This window comes from Mustela lutreola, chromosome 13 (assembly GCF_030435805.1).
Source record: "Mustela lutreola isolate mMusLut2 chromosome 13, mMusLut2.pri, whole genome shotgun sequence".
Taxonomy (NCBI): Eukaryota; Metazoa; Chordata; class Mammalia; order Carnivora; family Mustelidae; genus Mustela; species Mustela lutreola.
In genome coordinates, this window is record NC_081302.1 from 78,491,761 (window position 1) to 78,507,460 (window position 15,700).

Genomic DNA, 15,700 nt, shown 5'->3' on the forward strand with positions numbered 1-15,700 from the left:
ACTCAGAGATTTGGGCAGGTTATGAAACCTGGAATACAGATGTCCAGAATGATTTGTCTCTCACAATTACCCTCCTTTATAGTCACTTTGTCTTGGGCTATAAAAACTGAAGCAGGGACGCCTGGGTGGCTCAGTTGGTTAAGCGGCTGCCTTCCGCTCAGGTCATGATCCCAGCGTCCTGGGATCGAGTCCCACACAAGGGCTCCTTGCTCAGCGGGGAGCCTGCTTCTTCCTCTGCCTCTGCCTGCCATTCTGTCTGCCTGTGCTCGCTCTCTCTCTGATAAATAAATAAATAAATCTTTAAAAAAACAAACAAAAAAAAAACAACAACAAAAAACTGAAGCAGAGTGTTGGATTCAAGTTACATACATTTTTCATTCACTCAAAAAAATCTGCAGCTTCCCACCAGCTAAAATCACCTGACTGGATTTTACATTTTTTGACTCTTAGGATATATACATGTCTTTCAATTTAATATTTAAAGGTATTTGCACTTGATGGACTATTATGCTCTTTAAAAAACTCGTGTAGATATTTCAAATGATTTCTGCTTGAAATTTAGATAGCTCACCTATGGCTTTCTCTGATTTGTACTCACAATTTCTGAGGTTATTGTACTAACATGCATTAATCCTGTTCGCAGAAAGTTTGCATTTTTCTCTGCTCCTCCATGTGGTAAACTGAGGACAAAGTGTCAGGAGCTGCGCTAAATTCTGGGACTATAAAAATGAATAAAACTATTTGTTCAAATTTATGGATTTCAGAGTCTTAGATGGAGGAGATATATAAATTAACAGAAAATCATTGTGAGCACTTGCTCAGTGGCTGTCTTTTTTCCATAGAAAAGGAGGGCAAGGACCTTGTTTGTTTTATCCTCTGCTGTTATGACCAGCACTTAGTACACATGGCACCCCATATTTGTCAAGTAAATGAATATATGCTAGAATTATACAGAGGATGCTCTGGGACCCCAAAGGGACGTCTGCATAGTTTTATGTGTGAATGTTGGGCTGGAGGGTGGAGTGAGGGGGTCACTTCAGAGATACCAGAAAAAGTTCCTTGAAGATGAGGAATGAGCTGGGTCTTGGGAGATAAAGGAAACTAGGTAGAAGTGGGGTTGGGGATTGCTTAGAAGTTCCCATATGATTGTTGAGGGACTTAAAGTCGTTCAAGAAAAGATCAGTCTATTGAGGTATGCAGGAGAGATATCCCAAAGGGCCATTTTAGCAGCTATAACGATATATATTTTTTTTAACTTGTTTATCTACCTCTACTTAAGTCCATGCTTAAGACTACCTCTTCTACCCAGGCAGCCTCTTAATGGTGGCGATAGACTATCTCTTCAAAAAGTAAGGCAGGAATGAATGAATGAGTTAATGAACGAGCGAACGAAGAATAAGTGTGAGCACTGTGCAATGATGAGGTCTTCTGGATGGTGGGCCTGTAAGGAAAGGAGCCTACACCAGAATGGGCTGAGCCCCACTCAAGGGCTTAATTCATGTGGTTAAGTGTCACATCTCAGCAATAAAACTAAAGACACGAAAGCGGGGAGTTTCCAAGTGCATTCCTAGAGGAAAAGTGAAGAAACACAAACGAAAGCACTTTAGAATGATTGGGATTTGTAGTTTCCAGGGGCCCGTGAGCAATAAAGGGAAGAGCCTGGTTAATTCGTTAACGTGGTACCACGCAGCAAAGAGACAGGGACAGACTGCTGTTCGGTGGCACTCCATAGCCAGGCTCGGCAAACAGGCCCCAACAAAGAGCAGAGCAGGTGCTACTGCTTCCCAAGGGTGGGGAGCAGGCTGTGTCCCCGGAACTATGCAGCTGCAGGAGCGCTGAGGGGCCCGATACCTGGCGCTCCTCGAGGAGGCCCTGGGACTACCACCCTGGCCGCGAGCACTGACGGGGCGGAACGCGGAACGCTAGCACCCTAGGATCCCTCCGGACTCAATTTTCAAACGCACCCGCGAGCGTCCAGCCGGCGGTGCGGCGTCTCCACTCGTCCGAGGGGGCACCTGGCCGTGAGGAAAGGAGGGCCGGGGCCTTCATCCCTCCTCCGGAGCCGCCCCGCCAGGTGGACGACTCCCTCACGGAGTGCCGCGGCACGAACTTCCGGCTTCTCCTTTCAGTCAACGGTTAGAGGGCGCAGCGGCCTCCGGAGGCTAGCCCTCTCGCCCGTGGGTCACAGCCTTCCAGGACCCCAGTGGCGCGCCACCCGCCACAGACTTTCCTTTGGGGAATAAGAGGACGGCCCACCTCCGGACGAGGTAAGCTGGGGGGAAAGCTCCGGGCTCGGCCACTACTTCCGGGAGACGCTGAGGAAAGCCAGTCCTCCTTGGCCCCCATCTCTTTTCCGATTGGTTAACTGCTCTCTTAATGCGCCCCCCTAACTGGTGATTGGCTCATATGCGCCGTCTGTCACCTGCCTCCCTGTGGGAATCCAGGTCGCTAAGGGAAGCGTTACTTGAGGCTCGGTTGGGAAGAGGTTGGTTGGGCCCTAGAGCCTAGTTTGTTTATTGTGGTGCGAACCGTACCCCGGCGCGAGCTTCGGTCGCAACGGCCAGGGAAGGAGCCAGTAGCGGGACGGAGGGCGGGGGTGGCAAGAAAGTGAAGGTTCAGAAGTAAACTGGAGAGACCTAACCCTGGTAACATCTGAATGGGAGCAGGGTAGGAAGGAAGGCCTCTGAGAGGGGGAGTTGTAATCCCAGGAGCTCTGACAGTGGAGGAGGGAAGGCCTAGTTTCTGTTGTGTGAGAAAAGGGCCTTGCGGGAGGTTTTAATGACCTAATTGTGTGGGGATATAATTTTCTAGGGGAGTGTCTAACCAATTCCACTGAAGATTTTGCTTTGACTTTGCAGCAGAGCTTTGACTTTGCTAGTCATTCCTGTCCTTCAAAGAGACAATTTATTGAATAATTCCATTCTCTCTTATTGCTTCAGATGGGCAGCTCTCAAAAAAAGCACAAACAATTGGATGGATGCCATTGCCTATATTAAAAGCATGTTGAAAGGAAAATAAGGTACTCACTTTGTTTAATTGTGGTTAATTGTATTAAAAAAATTACCTTTGAGAAGAAGCTCTTACAGTTTTGAATAATAGTAGGGTAGCTTGATTTTATAATAGCTTTCAATTTTTTTGATTGTTTAGTACAAAAAAATCGTATTACTGCTGTACCTGCCAAATGTGCTCCTGGCTAATGATGGCCTAGTCCTGTTTATTCTGAAAATGGAAAGAAATCTTGAGTTTTTAATAATGTTAATTGGTGTTTGATTGGGTAGTGCTACTAGATCTTTCCTTTAAAAAACTATGTAATAATCACTGTAATAAAATCCTTGAATGTGTAACCTAATGTTAGGATGTAAGTGAAATTGGATGATAGTTGCTTACTCATACGTAGTTCAGACTTGCAGACTAATTTATTTTGTATTTAAAGTAGTTTGCTTAAACACTGAGTCAGAGTTGCAACAATTGCTTTGCTGGTCACCTAGCTGTTTGATTCCCCAACCACCATTAAGTCATGTGCTGTATTACAGATACCCTTTATTAACATCCAGAAGTTGTCAAGGAATAGTTTATTTCATCCACGGATCACCCAAATTAGCTCTTAAAGATAGACCTGGGCCCTACCTTGGAAAACTCTGATTTAGGATTAGAGATGAGATCTGGGCATCTGTACATTTAAAATTCTCCTCAAGTGGAACTAGAGGGTATTATGTGCTAAGCAAAATAAGTCAGTCAGCGAGAGACAATTATATGATCTCACTCATATGTGGAATCTAAGAAACAAAACAGGATCATAAGGGAATAGAGGAAAAGATAAAACAAGACAAAATCAGAGAGGGAAACAAACCATTAAGAGACCCTTAATTGAGGGAAACAAACTGAGGGTTGCTGAACGGGGGTGGGTGGGGGAGTGGGGTAACTGGGTGATGGACATTAAGGAGGACATGAGATATAATGATGGGTGTTATATGAATCACTGAATTCTACCTCTGAAAATAATAGTGCATTATATGTTAATTAATTGAATTTAAATTAAAAAAAATTTTCTCAAGTAAGTTGGTGCCTTCCCAAGTGAGAACTGTTGACTCCCTAAATACATGTATTCAAGAAATATTTATGAAACAAATAATTTTCTCCATTGATTTCTGTACAATTTAAAAATAAGCCTTTAAGAAATGATGTTGAAGTATAATCCAAAAATAAGGTTTGCCTAGGCAAGGCCAGGAAGTTTCACTGGTACTCCGAAACCTCAAGGACTAACTGTTCCAGGCCTAGGGATGAGGTTTGCTATGGGGAGACACAGAGTACTCTGCTGTACATTCACAGTCCTCAAAGCCATGCATTGAGTACTGTTTTCCTGTTAGGTTTAAGAAGAGGTTAACCCCAAGTCTGCTCAGTAGATACAGTAGGCTAAATTATTTTTACCTCAACAAACTACAATGGAGGATAATATTACAAATATGGGTTTTATTTTGGGAAGAATACCTTTGCTGGAAGTAAATGTAAACCATAGCCTCCCAATAGCTCTTTGTTTATTAAGTAAAGAACATAATTTAAAATTATGCTTAAACTGCATAATTCAGCTTAAATTTTAAAGTGCATAATTCAGCTTAAAATTTATATGCTAACATGAAGTACCCAGATATTTGAAACATCAGGGAGGGCTTTTAGATCAACTTCACCAGAGAGTCAAGAGGTTAAAAAAAAAAAAAAAAGTGATATAATCACTTTGGTATTCAGGAATTAGAAATGAGTGATGAAACCAGATCTAGCCTGACGTAAACAGTGGTTTTGAGCAAAGAAGTAGGTCCAGTTGTAGTCTGTCTCCTAAGAAGCTCTTTTTCATTTTATATATGAGTTATTCAGTGCAATATTTGGCATATGAAATATATGACTGGAGAATGAAATTTAAAAATGAAAATAAAGAGATAGAAGTTAAAAACATGAAGCCATGTGTAGTCCATGACTAACAGCTTGAATCTAATATATATTGTTTGAACAGAAAGCCAGGAATCTCAGTATGAATACCTCTAGATCTAGATCGCATGATGGTAGTGAAGAAACCTCATCTCAGGACCATAATCATCGCGAAAATGAGAGAAGATGGCAGCAAGAGCGTCTCCACAGAGAAGAAGCCTATTACCAGTTTATTAATGAACTCAGTGATGAAGATTATAGGCTAATGAGAGACCACAATCTTTTAGGCACCCCTGGTAAGAGTTGGGTGAAAGAAGAGACACCTTTTCTATCATTGTAAGAGGAGTTTCAAAATAAGGAGGGTTTTTTCCCCCCTGCTTCCCTCTCCCAAAATATAATGCATGATTTTTAAATTTAAGAACCTTTTAATATAACAAAATAAAAAATCACTGTCTTACTTCTGTATTTGATAATTAAGTATGAATCTTGGACATGGAGCACTGTTATACAAATGCCAAGCTAACAAATAGCTTAATGTACATAATAGTGTCAAATATTTACATATATGGTCCTATTTCTCTTTTAAGTAATATTTGTACAAATAAAATATTATTTAGAACCCAATTCTGACTCTTTTGAGGTATTATAATTTACTTATTTAGCTGAATTAATAATATTCCAAAAGTCCAGTGGCTTTGTGAATTTTATACAAATTCTTTTCACTAATTAAAATGAACTAATTAAAACTTGAATGTTTGTATGGTATATGTTTGTATATTGCATATTTGCACATCATATATTGATAACCCATATAGTGAGCTACTGAGGTAAAATTCAAATACAGTTTCAAAGTTTTCTAGAAATCCAGCCTTTTAAATTTCTTTTTATCTCAGACATAAATCTGTTAATCAGAGCTTATAGATTCCTTAGTATATCAACTGAGAGGACCTTTTAAATTATTCAAATTAAATCTTATATTTTTATTTTAATAAAACATAAGAGACACAACCACAATGATATATACCTGTGTCAATTAAATATTTTTAACTGTCTTTAGTTTAACAGAACATGAAAATAATAGAATGTCTTCTACAGATTGCTGTAGATTAGTGTTACCCTTCAGGAGTTCTTATAAAACAGTAGTTAAAATAATTACTTTCAGTGAGCAATTTTTTATTCTTTTAGGAGAAATAACGTCAGAAGAACTACAACAGAGGTTAGATGGAGTAAAGGAACAACTGGCATCTCAGCCTGACTTAAGAAATGGGACAAATACCAGAGGTATTGTGGACTCCTTTCCATTGGGAGCAGGTTTGATTGGAGCAAATGCAAATTTGTACTTACTGGATCTTGTATGATATGTTTGTTTTTAATGTTTTCCAGTTTTAATGTGATATTCAGATAGCATTTACCCATTATATTCAAAGCAGCGTAGTTAGGCAGTATAGGACAGGGGTTGAATGCAAAAACCTTTTTATATACAGATTGCCTTTAGGGAGCTCATAGTATACAATTAAGTTAATTACCAGAATAGTTCTTTTTAATCTTAGAATATACACACTACTTCTTTTAAAGTAATGGAACTAAACTTCTAAAAATTTGTACCAAGCAATACAGAAAGACTGAGTGAGGAGACCTGCTTTATTGTTTTTACTGTTTTTTGAGTTTGCCATTTTATTGAAAAAACACTAAGTCATAGTATAAGAAGTTTTTAAGAAAATTCAAACTAAAGAGAAGTATACAGAATTAAAAGTAAAGCCAACATAATATAGCTCTTACCAGTTCTATTTCCTTCCCCAGAGGTATTTATTATTGGTATAGTTTCACCTTTTTTTTTTTTTTGGTAGTTTCACATACTATATTAAGATTATCGTATTAGGGCAAAGACTATTAAAAACTCAAAAATGTAATGATTCAATAAGATGGAAATTTATCTTTCATGTTAACCGTTCAGGGAAGATAGGGAAACTTTACTCCATAATCCTCCTGGAAGCCAGCCAGCCAGCAGAGTAGTTCTACAACGGTGCCATAGAGTGCAGGAGCTATTGGCCACATGTGACCATTTAAATGTAAATTAAGTAAAAATTAAATAATTTTAAATAATAATTTTAAAATTCACTTCTTCATTCCTATTAGCCTTATTCAGGTGCTCAATAGTCACTGCACATGGTTAGAGACTTCTGTACTAGACAGCACAGATGGAGAATATCTCCACTACTGCAGAAAGTTTCATGGGACATTGCTGCTCCAGAGTATTGTTTGCATGATCAAGCTAAGTCAGAGCCGCATCTAGGTTCTACTCATCTAGGTTCCAGAAGGAGGTTCAGACACCAGCCTGAAAGTGAGCTTATCACTTCCACTCTGATTCCATTGATGACAGTTTACATGGCCACACCCATCTGCCAGGCTGCTCACAATGCATTTGCAATGGGAGAAAGGCAGGACAGGTTTTGTTAGGTAATTAGTGAACTCTTTATGTATATACATCATCACTATATTCTAGTAATTAAAGAAGGAGGTATCCTTTAGAATGCTTTTACCTGCCTTTTACTTCTATTTCTTTCTAAATTAAAATGGAAATTGGATATTAACCAACAATATAGTTGTACTATATTGTTGTAGCTGGTAACACTTAACTCTTTTATTATGTTTTAGTTTGTATCTTTAGGTATGGCTAAAGTTGCTGTTTATTTTTATTGACACCAGAAGCCTATTAATAGCTTTAACATATAAAAAACATTTTTATAAGAGATTGTAGTAATGAAATGAAATCAATCTCATGTAACAGCCATTTTTGTGTAGAATAAATGTTAAAGTTAAGATCTGTATAGTTCCTGTGCATTAGAGTGCTTTTTGTTGAGTTTTGCCCTTTACATGATCCACTGGTTAAAAATGGAAAACAAGTTTCCCATAGTAGCAGAATTGTAGTCAAAAAAGCTTATCAGGGACACATTTACTTCTAAATTGATTCATTGAACAATATTGGAAGTCTGATTTGTACCAGATACTGTTGTAGAGGTTGGGGATTTAACGGTAAATAAAATAAGACAAAACGGAGCTTACATTCTAAATGAACAGAAAATATGTTATAGGTAGCGGCCAAGAGTTACTGTGCCAGTTATTATACTAATCATTTTATATGCAGTATGTTATTTTATTCTCATGATAACCCTATGACATTTATACTTTTATTATCTCCAATTTACAGGTAAGGATACAGTCTTTAACATGTCTAAAGTTTTCCAGCTTCACATAAAGACATAATGTAGTTCTAATATTGTATTCAGAAAGCCATATTTCTTGAGATACACATTTTTGGCAGTTCCTGAGAAATAGGATAAAATTCCTAAGGTTACAAAAATATGTAATTGCAAAAATGCTGAGTTACCTTCACCAGAAAGATTCCACAAATTCAAGGTGAATTACATATAAGTTTTGCCACTACATTTTATTGATTTTACCATATGAATAAAGCATTTTAAATGTATGATTTTGGTATGGGATCTGTTTCTCGTTTTCCTTAATATTTGCCAGTAACAGACACAAAGAAAGTAAGAGTGAGGATTTTTTCAGGGCTTTGCCTAAACAGTATTTATATTTTTATAATACATAAGAATATATTACGCTTACAGTATACAACTTTCTTTGAGAAAGTTTAGTTTTTTGCCATTTTTAATACATTAAAATATACACAGATGTTCTTAAATACAACTTGATTTAACTTTATCTTGCAAGCTTTCAATAAAAGAGCATAGATTTTAGGAATTGATCTTAAGTTGATTTGGTTTGCTTTCCAGAGTCAGAAGTCCCTAGAGAAAATTCAAATGAAGATTCTCTGCTAGAATGGTTGAACACCTTTCGACGCACAGGAAATGCAACTCGAAGTGGACAAAATGGGAACCAAACTTGGAGAGCTGTGAGTCGAACAAACCCAAACAGTGGAGAGTTTCGGTTTAGTCTGGAAATACACATAAATCATGAGAATAGAGGAATTGAAATTCATGGTGAAGATCATACAGGCATTCCATTTTCAGACATTAGCAGAGATCATACTACAAGTAGACAACAAAGATCAGCTAGTCCTGTGGCTAGGCGAACAAGAAGCCAAACCTCGATGAATTTTAATGGTAGTAGTTCCAACATCCCAAGGACCAGGCTTGGTTCAAGGGGTCAGAATTCAGTGGAAGGATCTTCCTCAACATTGGAAAGATTAAGAAATGGAATTGGGGGAGCAGTTGGTGTTCCTAGAACTAGTGTTCCACGCACTAATTTCAGTGGTCACACAAACCAGTCGGGTGGTAGTGAACTCAGGCAAAGGGAGGGGCAGCGGTTTGGAGCGGCACATGTTTGGGAAAATGGGGCTAGAACTAACGTTACAGTGAGGAATACAAACCAAAGATTAGAGCCAATAAGATTACGGTCTACTTTCAGTAGTCGAAGCCGTTCACCAATTCAGAGACAAAGTGGCACTGTTTATCGTAATTCACAGAGGGAAAGTAGACCTTTACAGCAAAACTTGAGAAGGTCTGTTAGGAGGAGAGGTATAACACGTGTCTTTTTAGAGCAAGATAGGGAACGTCGTGGTACAGCTTATGCTCCATTCTCTAACTCAAGACTTGTGTCAAGAATAACAGTAGAAGAAGGAGAAGAATCCAGCAGATCCTCAACTGCCGCACGACGACATCCAACAATCACACTGGACCTCCAAGTGAGAAGGATTCGTCCAGGAGAAAACCGCGATCGGGATAGTATTGCAAGTAGGACTCGATCTAGGGTAGGGCTGGCAGAAAATACAGTCACTATCGAAAGCAACAGTGGGGGCTTTCGCCGAACTATCTCCCGTTTAGAGAGGTCAGGTATTCAGACCTATGTTAGTACTATCACTGTTCCTCTTCGTAGGATTTCTGAGAATGAGCTTGTTGAACCATCGTCAGTGGCTCTTCGGTCAATTTTAAGGCAGATCATGACTGGATTTGGAGAATTGAGTTCTTTAATGGAGGCCGAATCTGAGTCAGAGATTCAGAGACATGGTCAGCACTTACCAGAGAGGCACTCAGATCTGAGTAACGTAGGTGCAGCTAATGACATCAGCCAGCGCAGTGAAGGTGCCTCCCCAAACAGGCGGGCCCGAGAAGACAGCACTGCAGTGCATGGTGCAAATCAGACCACCCAGCCTCCTGCCCCAAGCAGTGATAATCGAGGTGGCAGGCAGTCACGAAATTCAAATAACTTAGTTGAAACTGGAACACTTCCTATCCTTCGCCTTGCTCACTTCTTTTTACTGAATGAAGGTGATGATGATGATCACATACGTGGTTTAACCAAAGAGCAGATCGACAATCTTTCCACTCGGAACTATGAGCATAACAGTATCGATAGTGAACTAGGTAAAATCTGTAGTGTGTGTATCAGTGACTACGTAACTGGAAACAAGCTCAGGCAATTACCTTGCATGCACGAATTTCACATTCATTGTATTGACCGATGGCTCTCAGAGAATTGCACTTGCCCCATCTGTCGGCAGCCTGTTTTAGGGTCCAGCATAGCAAACGATGGGTGAAGTGTTGGGTCTATTCAAATAGTACATTTTAGTAGAGCTGAGTAAGTGCTCTTTTGTTGAATCATTTGTGATGAGCTAACCAGGATGAAAAAGAACAGATTATTATAGTTGGAACTATTTTTTGTGTGCTTTTTTAACTTGTTAAAAAGAAAATTTATATAAAACTTAAAGTGGCAAATGTTAAATTATTCATAAGTAAAGAATAGTTAAGATTGCTAGAACCAAATAATCTTTAAAATGTTTTTATTTTGGTAATTTTGTCATGCTAAGCACTTTTGTATCTGCACAATTCAGTAGGTTAAAAGTCAATCTTCCTTTTCTTGATAGCACAGCAGATGTTACGTGGACTTTCATGTTCCATAGGCTTAGTACCATGTGCAGACACTGGTGTCTAAATAAGCCTTTCATTCATTTTTTGTTCTAAGGACAGTATCTTTTCATGAAAGAGTGTTTGGCTGAATGTTTGCTAAATATATTTAAGTTATTTGAAATGTTAAATTTGATATGCAGCATATCATATATGTATATATAGATATATAATTTTAAGGTTAAACTATTCAGTCTAAAAACTACAGTTTGGTTCTTATTTAAGCATTTGGGCTATTACTGCATATGGCACAATGTTTAACATTTGCAGGATCATCTCTGGGAGGAAGTAGATTAAGATATTTAAAAATAGAGATAATTTACTGAAGCGTCTCTGACAATCTTACTTACTAGACAGCAAGCAATATGTAATACTGAAAAAGTATTTCTTTACTCAGAAATGGAACATGGACATTTTAGTACATATAGATTATTTAACTTGAGTTCAGCCTTTTTGTGACTTTTTTGAACGTGCAGACAATTCTTTGGATATTAAGTAAGGTATACAATATGCATGGTTTCTTAAATTTACTTTTAAAATCTAAAAAAAAAAATGTCTTTGAAGAATCAAATGCGTAGATAATATGTTAAGTTCACTTGGAGGCCAGAAAACTCCAAATAATACAAAACAAAAGAGAGAATGTAGAATTTATATAAACACATAAAGTATGCACTGAAGATCTATTTCTACCAATAAATATTAAAACTAAAGCTGTATGTGAACTATTCTTTTCTGTTGGTCCCCTGTTGTTTATTTATTCAAAAATTTTTTTTTCCACCTACAAGGTGCAGGCACTGTTACAGGTGTTGAGGATTTAGCTGAAGACATAGTCCCTGTCTTCATAGGCAAGAGGATATTTGCTCTTAGAAACTGAAAATCAGTTGATAAAATGAGTTACTGTGTTTGTTTATGAATATATGACACAGTTTTCCTGTGGTGATACTGTTTGGGCAAGATCACAAGAACAAATACCTTAGGACCAGATTCTGTGAGACTTACATGTATCTTAAGATTTAGTTTTACTTTCTGATTAGTAACTGTATTCAGTTCATCATGTGAGATGCATACACAGGAATTTTTTTTTTCTTTTTTAAAGATTTTATTTATTTATTTGACAGAGATCACAAGTAGGCAGAGAGGCAGGCAGAGAGAGAGAGAGAGAGGAGGAAGCAGGCTCCCTGCTGAGCAGAGAGCCCGATGTGGGACTCGATTCCAGGACCCTGGGATCATGACCTGAGCCGAAGGCAGCGGCTTAACCCACTGAGCCACCCACGTGCCCTACACAGGAATTTTTAAGGACTGCATTTAACACCTGGAGTGAAAGGTTTTAGTAAGAGTCATGACTTTGTCTGGAGTAAATGGTTTCTATAGTTCAGTTATAGGACATGGGACTGGGACGTTTGAAGGCTTTAAATACCAGAAGAAGGAATTTAATTTTACCTCACAGACTTTAGATGTCTCTTGATGAATTTTAGTGGTGAATGCTAAGATCCTCTTTCAAGTTTCAGGAAAATTGGTGTGGTGTAGTGTTTAGAACACAGTGGAATGGGGAAGGGAGAGAAAAAAAAAAACAATAAAGGAACCATTGTGATCAATTTATCATCAGTTATCATCCTCAGTTTTCTCTAATGCAGGGCAATGGCAATGAAACTGGAAAGAGAAGGAAGTAAAAATTTGGGGGGAAAAGGACATTATTTGGTTTCTTGTTCAGTATGAAGAAGTGTGAGAGTGATACATTCACAGATGGAAAATCACCTGAATAGAAGGGGGAGAGGTGTTACAAGCTATGCCAATTTAAACATTTATCTTGAATACAGCCTTATTCATGTATCTCATTTGAGTGTTACCATTTGTTCCCAGTATGACAAGAGACTAAATCCATATATTTAACCAACTGAGCCACCCAGGCGTCCCTAAATCCATATATTTATATATGGAATATTCTTCAGGAAGTTTTACCTCCCCAGGTTTGATCAGTTAGGAATATCAAGAGGAGAACAAAAGAGGGGGAAATGGAAAAAAAAAATAGAGATAAAGAAGAAAAAGTAGAAACACAATTCTTTGTTTGACTTAGTCCTTTGCAAGACATGGTAGGACCAGCACGAAAAGAGCTCTCAAATAGGCATTTGAAATAAAACTGGATCCTCTAATATATGGAAAATTCCCTGAAGATGGCAGGAAAGCTTAATATATTTTGTAAATTGGTATTCTAGTTGGTATTCTTGTTGGGAACAAAGAAGTGTATTTAATATTTTCATTCATTTCCCAGTAAACGGGCTGATGACAAATACAAAGGCTTTTTATTTATAGCTTCTATTTAGCAATGATTGTACCCCTTATGGTTCCAATATAGAAAGGAACAAATAGTTTGAAACTCTTCATTTGAATATTGCATTCCATGCCACGTCCTTAGAGCTTGTTTTTCATAGTGCGGTTGTCTTGCAAACTTCTATTTCAAAACTGTCAGCTTCCCAGCAGCTTTCCCTCTTTTATCCTCGATTTATATTATTTCAACTAGCATTGACCTGTACTTGACTGTCTCTTACTCATTCTGTGGTTATTTTCCTTTCAGTATTTAAAATGAATTTATAATTTAAGCCTCCTAAGATCCCCTTGAAGTTTTACTGCCACTTAACATAGTAAGTGGCAGAGTTTACAGTCAATCACAGGACCATTTGCCTCCAAAGCTTGTGTTTTTCCCACTCAGTATCATTCTGGTAAAGCAGAAATGATTTGAGAAGATTTCAGTCAAATTTACTCCTTCATAAAGATATTTTTCTAATATAGCATGTCTTTGTGATTAATGTCCATATGCAAATACATCCTTCCTGTCTCACAAATGATGAGAGGGGCTGCTCTGTTATAAAGCAGAATCTGTGTTGGAAGGATGGATCCAGAAAAGAAATGAACAAGCCATCTGAAGACCCTGTGTTAAGGATCATAGTTAATAAGCTGCGTTTCAGGCTTTTTCACGAGTATTACTCATAGACAAGAATTTCTGGTGAATTTCTATCTTCTGTGCCTCTCCATTTGAATAACGTCTGGCCAGAGGAGCAAGGGATTGTGGATAGTGCTCCACATGAAGGGGTAATTACTCCCTTTGCAGTGGCAGTAAGCTCATTTGGGGTCCTTTCCTTAATCCTGTATAACATTGGAAGTCAGAGCTGGTTTATCTGTTAATACGTAAGATGATTTCCCAGCAAGCCAGAGCCATCCATCACTGAAAAGGCCAAATGTTTGATGTTCCAGAAGACATGACTGCAAGTGTTAGTGGTGACTGTTTCTTTCCTCAATCTCCATAGACGGGTCATAAGTTCTTTTCGGTTACTATGGAAGTAATAGGCCCTGAACATATCTGCCCTTGAGATAATTAGGGATCAATTACAATAATTACTCTCAGCAAGGTTTGTATTTTATTTTGAGCATTAAATCTCTGAAGATTCTTTGAGTTGGCCCCTATACTTTTCCTTTCCTCTTTTTTTTTTTTCTTTTAAAATAATCACGTCTTCTGCAAAATAAAAAACACTTTCAGATGTATTTTTCCTCTGTTGTATAACTGTCTCATGTGAAGACTGAGGAAGCTCTTGGTTGCTGAGTATATATGTGCCCTTCCTTCTTACACATTTGACTGAAAAAATGGCCCTACTTAACCGTATTTAAACTGTCTTCTGTGCAATTGCAAAAAATTGTTATATTTTCCCCAGTGGGAAATAATCCAACTTCATATATAGTCTGTATTGTGAAGTGACACAGTTTAGCCACTCTTACATGTTCTGCTTCCCTGGATGGTGTTCATTCTTCCATTAGGTTGGATTGATCAGGTTTAATTGTGATCCCTTACCATCCAGGTTATGGGATAAATGATAAATGTAACTTTTATCTACCTGATAGAGTGAACCGGAATAAAGATCAAACTAAAAAGGTGGGAAGAAGTGCCATTGATTACTGATAGAGAATGTACACACATCTTGCTAACAAGCTTAGTGGGATGTTTGATAGGAATATCCAGTCTTATAAGCATCTCTTTGTTGACTTCCTTATCTGAATGTAGAGTAAGTTGTTTCATCAGCCTATCTGGCTGGCCCTGATCCTGAATTAGGACCACTTTCAGAAAGACATCCAGAGAGAATTTCCCTATTTGTGCAGTGGGTGGGTATTCGTAGTGGGGGCTCAAAGTTTGAGGAGATGCTAGTGACCAGCTTTGATCTTAGCACTTTGATGTACTTGGTTCACGAACTGCTGTAGTGTTGAACAGTACTAAGTCTCTGTGTAACAGGTTAGGGACTTTTTTTTTTTTTTTTTCCAAAGATTTTATTTATTTATTTGTCAGAGAGAGAGCGAGCGAGAGCAAGCATAGGCAGACAGAGTGGAAGGCAGAGTCAGAGGGAGAAGCAGGCTCCCTGCAGAGCAAGGAGCCCGATGTGGGACTCGATCCCAGGACGCTGGGATCATGACCTGAGCCGAAGGCAGCTGCTTAACCAACTGAACCACCCAGGTGTCCCCAGGTTAGGGACTTTTTAGATAACTTCCTTAAAACTTTTTAATCAGCTCCTTAACAATTTCAGTTGGGGTCTTGTTACATATCCCAGAAATCTTGTATTCTTGATTTGCTAGAGGGACTAGCTGTGGCCCTTGCACCAATTTTTGGGAATCTTACCACTCTAATTCTTAGTAAAGTAGGTTTTGCTACTGGCGTAGTTGGGAGCTTTTCTTTAGTCTTCCTTGAGTGTTACCCTTGTCCCTTTGCTGCATTTCAGACAATGCACTTTATAATGTTTATTTCTGTCTGTAGGATGAGGCAGAGTGACCATACTACTCTGACTCAGGTCACATGGCCAGCCCACTGCAATCAT

At 38.4% G+C, this 15,700-nt stretch overlaps 1 protein-coding gene across 16 annotated transcripts in view; it reads left to right on the plus strand.

The window, feature by feature from the left end:
• The first annotated feature begins 2,126 nt into the window (after positions 1-2,126).
• RNF6 (ring finger protein 6) overlaps positions 2,127-15,700 on the plus strand; it is a 39,119-nt gene continuing 25,545 nt past the window's right edge. For 11 of the 16 annotated variants that reach the window (XR_009346858.1, XR_009346862.1, XR_009346863.1 and 8 more), the window contains exons 1-5: positions 2,127-2,267; positions 2,940-3,019; positions 5,006-5,216; positions 6,106-6,201; positions 8,718-8,836. Coding sequence is in view for 7 of the 16 variants with exons in the window: in XM_059143881.1 (XP_058999864.1) it covers positions 5,024-5,216; positions 6,106-6,201; positions 8,718-8,836 (408 nt within the window). In the remaining 9 variants the exon portion in view is untranslated. Of the gene's footprint in view, positions 2,268-2,359; positions 2,486-2,512; positions 2,668-2,939; positions 3,020-5,005; positions 5,217-6,105; positions 6,202-8,717; positions 11,558-15,639; positions 15,670-15,700 lie in introns of those variants that run through there. The other 5 variants (XM_059143880.1, XM_059143874.1, XM_059143875.1 and 2 more) reach the window with 5 other exon arrangements.